This window comes from Frankliniella occidentalis, unplaced genomic scaffold (assembly GCF_000697945.3).
Source record: "Frankliniella occidentalis isolate FOCC.00 unplaced genomic scaffold, Focc_3.1 Scaffold503, whole genome shotgun sequence".
Classification (NCBI taxonomy): domain Eukaryota; kingdom Metazoa; phylum Arthropoda; class Insecta; order Thysanoptera; family Thripidae; genus Frankliniella; species Frankliniella occidentalis.
Window position 1 is genome coordinate 84,169 of NW_026267621.1, and position 11,747 is coordinate 95,915.

Here is an 11,747-nt window from a genome sequence, read left to right on the forward strand (position 1 = left end):
CCCCGGTAGCGGCCGGCATTAAGACCATTATGCTCATTGATTGACCGGGGCGGGGCGGGGTGGGCGCCGTGATGGGCTGCAGACGTGAGGCGAAAGGTGAACCAGCTTCGCCCGCCCGAACGGTCATCTTCTTCCTCCCTCCGGTCTTTGAAAACGGCTGCCCATATCGGTGCGCGGGGCGGCGGAGGAGGAACGACTGCAACAAGTTCTCTTCTTTTCCTTTCTGCGCCCGCGAGAGATTTCTTTGACCTTACGCGGCGAGACTACGCACCACGACGACGACACGCGGACCGGGAACGATCGCGGACGATATGAAAAAAAGTAGAGGCGAGTAAAAGATAGTACGTCCACTCCACTTTGGGAAAAAGAGGTAAGAAATAAAAATGGAGAATGTTTAAAAAACGAAAATGAAAAAAAAATCATTACCGACACAGAAAACTGTCGACTATGACAGAGCTGTGCTAAAAGGCGGTGTTGACAAATGCGCGCAGCTAACTGAGCGGGGCGGACTCGCGCACCGCGCGGCACTCCCCTATACGTTCCGATAAGAGGGACACGCCGGTGGGACGCTACATTAGTTTGCCGCGCAGACGCCTCTCCCGACGTGGCGATGGGTATCTCACCGCACTCACACACCACTGGCAATCGGGGCTGGCGGGGCTGGCAGCCACCCAGGAGGAGGTGGTGGAGGGGGTCCCTCGCGCACACTTACCTGTGGACAAACGAAACATGCATTTTAGAAAATCAGACAGTAATGAGAGACGACAAAAAAAAATGGCAAGCAGGAAGCCGAACACCGCCTCTGTAGTCCCCGCCCCCGCGCGCACGGCAGCACCGCGCGGCTCCCTTCTCGCTTTCATCTGGCAAACAATAACGAAATGTCTCATATGTTGCATATATTTCTTTTTCGCCTCTAAAACTTATAGAAAGAAAAAAACGGGGGGAGAGAGAGAAAAGAGCAGGGGAGACCGACCGCGGTGGGAACGGCCGATGAGGTAAAAGGAACGGATCCTATGGCTACGGCCGGGCTACCGGGCGCGTAACAATCGCTTCCCACCCATTGCCTACGCGAGGTTGCCTAGCGCACAGACAGCCCGGCCCTCGAGCCAATGAAAGCATTCTTGTGTATGACGACGAGTTGCAACAATGATTATGACGACCACTATTGCAAGAAGAGCAGCATGGGGAGCTTTCTCCTAATGGCCGACAAATACACATGATTCTCGGCGCAACGAGTGCAAGTGCCCCCGAGTTCGTATGTGTGTGTCGGGCGAAGGTGGCCTTGCGCACACTTTCAATCAAATACCAGGCGAGTCACAATGACCCCACCACGACGGCTCTCTTGTTTGTTCACGCTCACGTGTTGCCTTCACAGAGCTAGCTGCCCCTTTCTTTCCAATAACACCTTACGTGTGCTTTTTTTCCGATGGAAGACAGGTGACTGTGTACGTTATGTCAGACAACCTCAGAGAGCCCGTTCAGAGCGAAGGAAACGCTCGTGTTTTATTCTCGCCTCGCCTTTTTTATTCCAGGTCATCTCGGCAGAGCGCTCACACCCCTCCGAAGCACCGGCCGATGCAGGGCCGATGCACGGCCGATGCACGTCCACCGGCCGAGCTGCCGCCGCTCAAGCGCCGCCTTTGTCGGCCGCTAAATGAAGAAAGAAAGTTGCGGTCTCATAATCGACAATTTCCCGAGTGGATAGTGCGGCCGGCCAGCGGGGCGCTATACGGCGCGCCACAGCAGCAGCCAGAGCCGGCCCGATACTCGACCGTAAGTGCGCGCGGCGGAGTCATCAGCAGTTTATGTGCACACACACACACGCACATACTCACACAAACAACACACAAGCGAGCGCGCGCACGCACACAACACACCGACCACAGACACAGTTTTTTTTTCGCTATCCCGGCAATTTCACCTTCGCTCTTCTTCTTCCACCTTCCACTTTTGTTCACCCATTTCAAACTGCCGGCACATCCAAGTCAGGAGAAGGGTAAAGGGGGAGTTATGGAGTATTTTGCTGCGTGAGAACGCACGATCACCCGCAGCCGGAGAGGTAGGCAACTTCACCAAGCGCAGCACGCCCGTGCCCCTGAGTTGCCTATCTCACAGGCTGATGCAACGCAGAGGCGACGGAGATACGGGGATGTACACCAAATTGCAGTTTCATTTTCATTAGAGCAGTGACTTTATAAAGACTGTCGTAGAAATGGGAAGAGGGGGGGGGGGCAGAGAAAAGGCAAAAGAGGACGATAGAGAAGGGAGGAGAGTGGGAGGGAATAAGGGCGCTGGAGACGCCAAGACCGTCATTTGCAGCGAGTCTGTAGGAACGCGCGACAGCCCTCTGGGAAATATGCAAATATGCGGCTAAAAGGTAAGTGGGAAAAGGGGGAGGGAGGTCGAAGTACACTGATATTTATTTAGTTCCTAGATTAAAAGGAAGCGACACAGAAAGGACAACGCGGAGGACAACGGCTCAACAATAGCGGTACGTCGGACTTCCCTATGTCAACAAAAATAAAACACACGGCGCACCGTACGTACGGAGGGTCCCGCCAAAACCATCAACGGCAATTACAACAATCATACGGGGCATTGCGCCGCAAAGAAGCCGGGCTTGCGCCGCGCCGAGTGAGTCGAAAGTGAAGTGAAGAGCCGCGCCGCCAGGGCAGAGTGGCCTCGGCAGTGGCACCCACGCACAGCAGCCCGCGAGTCTGCGCGCGACAAGAAGAGAATCCCGCCTGCCGGGGTGGTGGAGAAAGCAGTTGGCACAAGTGCCCAACACTTGAGCTAGTTCGTCCTTTGGGCAATTATTTGAGATGTGCATTACGGTCAAGCAAAAATAATCCTTGATGATTTTTTTCTTGCCTGTTTTTTTTTTCTTTTTAGTCGCTTTCCTTCGTTTTGTTTGTTCGAACTAATTCGTTGTTACTTTGTTACTTTAAAGGTTATTTTTAGAAGCACACATGTCCTTTTGCCTTGAATTCGAATTCGATCGCCTGGGTGGAATAACCAATGCGAGTAAAGCTTATGCCCCTTTAATTGCCGGTAAGGTCGTCGTCGTCATTAGGGAAAATTGCAAGGAGCCGGCCGATTCTCTCTCCGAAGCGCAGAGCGCAGCAGCAGCAGCAGTGGAGCGGGCGGCAGTGGTGCAGCAGCGGCGGTGCAGCCACAGCAGCACCACACGGCTAAATGGGTCCCCCGTGTTCGGCGTGTGCCCCGGGGCCGGGCCTGGCCGGGCCTGGCTGCTGGGCCCCCGGCGGGGTCGGCCGTGGTGTCGCCGGTATTGCCTACAATGGGGCCCCCGCCCGGGCCCCTCGCCGGGCCGCGGTAAACACGAGAAACACTCGGCAGGGCACAACAACACGCCCGCGCGCATACTACACTTACAATGCCCGTTATACTGGGCCAGGAAATTGGACACGGAGAGTTCCTGGCTACCTTATTTGATTTTATTTCTAAGTTTTTTTGAAGAAAAAAAAACAGCAAGCATCAAACATTCTGGGAAAAAAACACTGAAAAAGAGGGCGGGAAAACCGCGGCGCGCGGGATGCGATGCGGAGTTAGATCATGAGCGATCGGCCGGCGGCCAGAGAGGCCCGGCCGGCGCTGATGAAGAGCACCGGCTAATGCGCGGAACTTAATGAGACGGGGCGTCTCTAATTAATTTAAGTGTCATCCGGCCCCGAGAGAACATCCCGGCGAATCGGGCGAGACGCTGTGCGGGCGTGGCGGGGGCGGGGAGGGGCGGTAAAGGGGGGAAATAAAAATCGCCTTGTGTAACCATACCATACCGGCTGCACAAATAAGCGCACACGCCAAGCTAGAGGCGACTGCTAAATTGAAAAAGCCCAGCAGAGTGTGATATGGGGCAGATGATCACCAACTTACCATCACAACTGTATTCCGTACGAGAAAAGATGAAAATAAGTGGGCGTAAAGTTTTTTGATAACGAAAAGGTGAATCTCGCGACACGGGCCGACACCCCCTTAATTGCTGCTCTTACTCGACGAGTTTGAGACACAAGAGGAGAGAGGGCCGTGCGGTGCGCGGGGCGCCACACTGTCACGATACTGTTGTTGCCCAACGCGGCCGCGTGACGCAAGGTAAGGCGCCCTCGCGAGGGCCAAAGGGAGCCCCGGTCCTTAATGGCAGGTGTTACACCTGCCACTGCCGCCACCGCCGCCGCTGCTGCTGCCACTGCATCTGCTACACGGGAAGGATTTTCGCGCCGAATTATCAATTCCTTGCCGCTGCCGCCTTTGCTGCTGCTGCGGCTCAATCCATCTATGGCTCCCGTCTCTCTTGTCTCCCACGCGCGCTCGGGTCTCCGTATCTATCCGCGCCCCGCTCTATCGGTCCTCACTCTATCCGCCGCGGTGGTCGTGGTGGTGGTGGAGTATTGCCGCAAGTGGAGCGCCGGGGCCGCGCGTCCCTCGCTATCCGGAGGGATCTCTTCTCTGCAGCGGCCGCCACGCCGACCCCTCCGGTCATTTCGCGTTTCGTTGCACAATCGATGAACTGACAAAAATATCCATTGAGCCAAACACGATCGGCCGGTAGAAAAGGCGGGTCTCCTCGACTTTCAACGTGCGGCACTGGGATAAAAAAAAGGGGGGGGGGGGAATGCGGTTTCTTCTTTTGCTAACAAACAAAAACAAGATTCGTCATTTAAGAACAGTGTTTTTGACAGAAGGGTATGTCCAATGTCGTGTTGTTACGTCAACGACGGCTTCAGACTGGATATCGATATTAAGCGCCCGGTAGCAGCAGCAGCAGCATACCGTCGGCCGTAAAAAGTGAAAACACTCTCGGTCCGGCCCGGGGCCCGCCATAGGAGGCCCCCGCAGCAGATTCGCACCTCGCAGTGCCGCCTGGCGCCGTCTGGTACAGTCACAAACGAGAAGTTCGTTAGACGCGGCTCCGCACGCCGCGCACCACACACACACTCCCCAGCCAATTAACGGCGCCAGAAATATTTATTTTCACTCTGCGCGAAACTCGTTGTGTATAAGCCACTAGTAGCCAGTCCGTTTATCGTCGGGAAACGCTTTTCGCTTTCCAAAACACACGCGGGCCATTTGTTTTGGGGGGATATATTATAGCTTTTGAAATCTGCCCCATTGGAGGGTCATTTTCAGGATGAGCAGGTCGGAGAGATGTGTGGAGCGGAATGAGAAGAGAGGCGAAGCCACCGACATATCTCTCATCCTCCGTGATGGCTTTTTCGGAGCCGACTGTGTGCCCAATCGAGACTACTTTCACACACACACACACAAACACAGGGCGCTTTGGCCCGCCGTGCCGCCAGTAGCGACTCTATTATACAGACGTGTCGGATCCTCCACTTGATGCTTGATGTTGTGTCTCTGCGAGGCACTGCTGCTGCTCCTTGGCCTGGATGCCGCCCCACTTGGAGTTCATCAGGGGCAACGCGCCACACCCCACGGCCTGCACTGCAAGCACACACGGCGTGATGCCTCGCAGCAGCTTATTCGTTCGTATCATTACAAAATGACCCATCTCTCTCTCTCTCTCTCTCTCTCTCTCTCTCTCTCTCTCTCTCTCTCTCTCTCGTTCTTATATATCTTTATTTCTTTCTTCCTTTCTGTCTTTCTCTACCTATGCCCTCTACCTCTCAACCTCTCAGACGCATATGCCTGGAGCCTGGGCTTAAGGCGTCAGGGCGCTTTGCTGCTATCACTGTCACGTGCTGCTCAAGTACTTGCAAAAGCTGTCTGCTGCTCCAACAGTCTCTTTTTAGCAGATGATACATCATACACAACTGAAATTAATAATACTTTACTTAACGATGTGTCATTGCTTGTACTCTAGTGCGGAGCGCTGAGGCTGAGAGGCACAAGGCATGACATTGTGGTGGATAAATATCCCCCACTATATACATGTATCTAACTATATCAATGTACTCTACTATCTGGTAATGTATTACATTTAAGTTAATTAAGTTATTAGGTAATTAGGTATGCTGCAACTTGCTTTAATCACTCTGTACCTCACGCGCCTGTTGTGCTATTCTTTATATTCAATTATTCGGCACATGTCTTTGTTATTAACTTTCCCAAATTAATCGATATGCAATAGCGGTGTACGGACCGCAAATGCATTTCCCATACAGGCTACCGTCACATGTTTGACTTACACGTCACAGCCCTTCTGGCTTTACTGTTTGCCTTTAATTCTTTGCAGCATATTATTTAGGTCAAATATCGATCTCGTGACCACACCCTCACACCTGGCGCCAGTAGCCTTCCCTTCCTCTCCCCCGCCAGACAGTGGCCAGGGAAGTACATGCAACGCCATCTGTCGCTTTTTCATAGGCACCTCTATGCGACGCCTTTTTGGGCCTGCGCAGTGCAAGCATTCACCCTGCCGGTGGGGGAAGGATGGACGGTAGGGCGTGGTCACTCGATTCCAGGAAATCCGCCAGCATCGGCGGAGGGGAAGTTTTCCCCAGAAATTATAAAAGCTCGCGACACCGAATTTTCCGCACAGTTGCCGCTAGGAGCCCTCACCCGAAGTAAGCCCTAGCAGCACCTGGCCCAGTCATCAGCCTGCAAGGACCGCACCAGTCGTAACCCTTGCTAGGCCTCGCCCCGCGGCCGGAGGCCCTGTCCGGCGACGCGCCCGGGCCTCACCTCGCCTTGCCGCCGGAGGCTCTGCCCGACGACACACCTGGCTTCCGCTCGTCCTGCAGCCGACCCGGAGGTCGTGGCGACTACACCGAGCCGCCGCCCAGAAGGACGCTTCTACGACGGACGTCTCGCCTCCGTTCTGCTAGTGGACTCCGCTTCAACCCTCTCCGAGCCTGCTCCGCCGTGAGGTCCATATCTGCTCCCCCCCTTGCGGAGCGCTGCTTCGATCACCGAGTTGCGTTCTCTATCGCGCCGCCCCTCCCCTGCCTGCCGACGTGAGTAACCCCGCAGTCACGGAGTAGCGCCGCGCCACTCGGCTCGCCACCCACAAGGGCGTGGCCCATCCGACGGACTATTGATCCGGTCAGGCCTGCTGGCCTACTGCACCGAAACTCTCTTTCGCTAGTGTGTCACCGCTTGACCCAATTAACTCACTAGTCAAGTTATTGAGAACTTAATTCTTTAAGACATTGCTACTGTTGTAATCAAGATTTGTCTCTGAGCTCGGAAATAAACTCGCCATGTTTTAATCCAATCATTCTTTACGGTTCTGGCTACTTATTCCGTTGAAATAACACGAAGCACACCTACATTGGTGACCCCGACGTGATTTAAATTTTGCAAAGTAGCCTGATAGGCCGTGTTTCGTGTTTCTCAAAAATTTTTGCAACTAAAAAAAGTAAAAAGTAAATTTTAAAAAGAAATGGCAACCGAGACAGTAGCTCAATTGAAGAGGGAATTAGAAGCCGTCAAGAAAAATCTTCAAGAAGAAGAAACTGCAAGAGCCAACGCTGAAATCGCCCTTGCCTCCGCCAGAGGAGCCTTGGAAGCCATCGAACGTGACCGTGAACGTGAAAGGAGAAACAGGACAAATGCGGTGAGTGGCAAACTACCATCGTTTTGGGCAGACAAACCCAGTGTCTGGTTCGCTCAAGCTGAATCAAATTTTGCAACAAATAATATTACCCAAGATAGCCAAAAATACCATTTGGTTGTGGGTCAGCTTGACACAGCTACCGCTGCTGAGGTCGAGGATATTATCAGTGGTCCTGTGGCAGACCGTACTTATGAAAATTTGAAAACCAGCTTGATATCTCGCCTGTCTGATTCTGAACAAAAACGTGTTCGGAAATTGATTTCTGAAGAGGAAATCGGTGATCGCAAGCCATCGCAATTTCTGCGACACTTGCGTTCACTAGCTGGGTCTAGTGCTACTGTGAGCGAAGCGCTGCTTTCCCAAATTTGGTTGCAGCGCCTTCCTGCAACGGCTTCGGCCATTTTGTCCTCTCACTCCAATTTGGATTTAAATGCACTAGCTGCAATGGCCGATAAGATAGTCGAGCAGGTCGCTTCAGTGACACCCAGCGCTGTTATGGCTGTAAGAGACCCACCTCCCTCCCCTGATGTGTCCGCAATGATTTTGGATACACTGCAAAAATTGAATCTGAAAATTGAGAGCATTACGGCCCCACCTGGCCGACGAGACGAGCGCCAGCCTCGCTCACGCTCTCAGAGTAATTTTCGGGACAACCGAAATTTCTCTCGCGCTCGTGACAATTCTCGGAGTGCTGCAACCTCCCGCCCTACCCGGGACAGACAGGACGAAATGTGCTGGTACCACTCTCGCCACGGCGAGAAGGCACACAAGTGTGTGCAACCCTGCTCTTTCAAACCGGGAAACGGCACCGGCAGCCAATAAATGCGGCAGTTGGTTGTCACTCAGGTAGCCGCCTTGTTGTCACCGACAGGACCACAAAACGACAATATCTTGTCGATTCTGGTTCTGATCTGACTTGCTACCCCCGTCGCTTAATTACTGGTCGTCATGTGCAACCGACAAACCATGTCCTTAGCGCCGCCAACGGCAGCGATATCAAAACTTATGGCCTTTTACCTCAAGTGTTGGATTTTGGGCTTCGAAGAGCCTTCTCTTGGTCTTTTGTTATCGCTGACGTTGATATGCCAATTATCGGTAATGATTTTCTCGCTCATTACCATTTACTTCCGGACTGTAAATTCAAACGGCTTGTTGATGGTAAAACGGGTTTGCACACGCTCGCCCGCACTACCGCCACAGCCCAAGACAGCGTAAAGGCAGTGCATGAGTCACAGCCTTATGCTGATCTGCTTGCAGAATTTCCGGATATTGCACGCCCTCCTGGAAAAATGCGTGAAATTAAGCACAAGACTGTGCATTACATACGCACCACTCCCGGCCCACCCGTGTCTTGCCGCCCCAGGCGCCTCGCCCCTGAAAAGTTTAACACGGCAAAGGCCGAGTTTACGAGCATGTTAGAAAATGGCGCTGCGCGCCCATCTGACAGCCCTTGGTCTTCTGGTCTCCACATGGTGACTAAGAAGGGCGGAACTGGCTGGAGACCCACGGGAGACTACAGAGGTCTTAATGCCCGAACGATACCTGATTGCTACCCGGTGCGTCACATTCATGATTTTTCATACAATATTGCTGGATGTAAAATTTTTGCACTACTGGATTTGGTTAAGGCTTATCAACAAATACCAGTCCACCCAGATGATGTCTGTAAAACGGCTATAGCCACGCCGTTCGGCTTGTTTGAATTTCCATTCATGCCCTTTGGTTTGCGCAATGCTGCCCAAACCTTTCAAAGATTTATGGACGAAGTGACACGCGGCCTAGATTTTTGTTATTGCTACATTGATGACATCCTGATTTTCTCCCGAACGCCGGAAGAACACAGAGAGAACTTGAGGACTCTCCTCTCACGACTGTCACAATATGGCGTCGTGATCAACCCCAGCAAGTGCATTTTTGAAGCAACTGAACTAGTATTTTTGGGTTATAAAATTACCCCAGAAGGGATTTCTCCCCCTGAAGAGCGCGTTGAAGCCTTGCGTGCATATCCTCTGCCAAAAACTGTCAAGGATGTGCGTCGCTTCCTGGGTATGATAAATTTCTACCGAAGATTTCTCCCGAGAGCAGCTGAATATCAAGCCCCTCTCCACGAAGGCCTCTCCGGCCCCACGATGAAAGGATCAACCCCTTTCCCCTGGACCCCTGAGAGAGAAGAAGCCTTCGCTGCCTGCAAGAATCACCTTGCAGATGCAACACTTTTGGCTTACCCAGTAGAAGGCGCGCGCCTGGCTCTGTTTACAGATGTCTCCCTGACATCTGCAGGTGCTGTTGTGCAACAAGAAATTAACGGTGCTTGGCAGCCCCTTGGTTTCTTTTCTAAGAAACTCACTGAGCGTCAGTCCGCTTGGCCACCCTACCACCGTGAACTGTTAGGTATCTATGAAGCTGTTCAGCACTTCCGTCACGCTCTAGAAGGTCAGAATTTCACGATTTTCACAGACCATAAACCTTTGGTTTACATGTTTACGCAGAAGAAAGACAAAATGTCTCCTGTCCAACGCAACCAGCTGACTGTCATATCTCAATATACGACAGACATTCAGCACATTAAAGGTTCTGAAAACGTGACGAGTGACGCCTTGTCACGCTGTGACGCTGTCACCCTCCCGTCGATCGACTTTCACGCTTTGTCAAAAGCGCAAGCCGATGACGCCGAACTTCACCAGTGGCCGAGATCACCTGACGCATCGCTGAAACTGGGTCAAGTATCGATCCCCGGCACAGATGTTTCTGTTTGGGCTGACCTGTCCCAAGCCCGCCCGCGGCCCTTCATCCCCGAATCATGGCGCCGCCGCATCTTCGACCAAACGCACTCGCTCAGTCACCCCTCCATACGCTGCACTGTTAAAATGATGACTGACCGTTATGTTTGGCCTTCAATCAACAAGGACGTCGCCGCGTGGACACGCGCTTGCCTCGGCTGTCAACGCTCAAAAATCACGCGCCACGTGACGGCGCCCCTCGGCAACTTCGCCACACCAACAGCACGCTTTGGACACGTGCATATTGATCTAATTGGTCCAATGCCCCCGTCTAAAGGTTTTCAATACTGTTTGACTTGTGTTGACAGGTTCACGCGCTGGCCCGAGGTCTTTCCCATAAAAGACATTACAGCGGAGACTGTGGCCCTCGCCTTCCTCACCTGCTGGGTCTCGCGTTTTGGTGTGCCCGAGCGAATCACAGCTGACCGTGGTTCGCAGTTTCGCTCACACCTGTTCTCCGAACTCACCCAAAAGTTCGGCATCCACCTGTCTCACACTACAAGTTTCCGGCCCCAGTGTAACGGCGCCGTGGAACGCATGCATCGTCAGCTGAAATCCGCCATCATGTGTTATACTAACACATCCTGGGTGGAGGCCCTTCCACTCGTCCTGCTTGGAATGAGGACTGCCTTCAAGGAGGACCTCCAGACGACAACAGCCGAGCTGGTCTACGGCGAGCCTCTGCGCCTGCCGGCTGACCTGCTCACCGCACCCCCAGCTGACGCCTCCAGCCCGTCAGAACTCCTGACGCGTCTCAGACAGTATTTCGGCACTCTACGCCCTGTGCCCACCTCGCGCCATGCTAATCCTGCTTCTTTTGTTCACAGAGATTTACGCAAATGTTCCCATGTGCTGCTCCGAACGGATCGCGTACGCCGATCGCTCGAGCCGCCATACACCGGTCCATACCAAGTCGTTCGCTGGGACGACTCTGGGAAAACTGTCCGCATACTACTGAAGGGCAAAGAGGACGTGGTCTCGATCGATCGCGTCAAACCGGCATTCCTGCTCGCTGGAGACGACACAGCGGCGCCTCCCACCACAGCCGTGGCGGGTAGGCAACCCGCACCACCCGACGCAGCCGGCCTTGACCTTCATCCCCCTGCCTCGTCGCCCGGCCCGTCAGCGCAGCCACACCCAGAAGGTGGCGGCCGCGCCCCTGCCGAAACACCTGCCGAGCGCCCGCCAGCCCCTGGCGCTCCCTTGGGAACGCCCCAGCGCACAACCCCTCCAGCACGCTCAACAAGGGTGGCAACAGCTTCACCACCCCCACCTGCTGGCACGCCTTCTCAACGCCGAACAAAATTCGGAAGGACAGTTCGTTTCCCAGACCGGTATGTTCCTAGTTAAAGTGAATCTCTCCGTGGTTCAATTCACTTCTCAGCGGAGGGATGTGGTGGATAAATATCCCCCACTATATACATGTATCTAAC

At 53.5% G+C, this 11,747-nt stretch overlaps 2 protein-coding genes across 2 annotated transcripts in view; one reads left to right on the forward strand and one right to left on the reverse strand.

Moving 5' to 3' along the window:
- Positions 1-11,747, reverse strand: part of LOC127751467 (uncharacterized) — a gene marked incomplete at its 3' end in the record, with an annotated part of 78,200 nt that overhangs the window by 34,933 nt on the left and 31,520 nt on the right. The gene's annotated exons all lie outside the window — the stretch shown is intronic.
- On the forward strand, positions 6,456-8,356 carry LOC113202090 (uncharacterized). The gene has a single exon (XM_026416156.2). It carries the CDS (start codon positions 7,361-7,363, stop codon positions 8,354-8,356), a length of 996 nt encoding a protein of 331 aa, XP_026271941.2. The 5' UTR covers positions 6,456-7,360.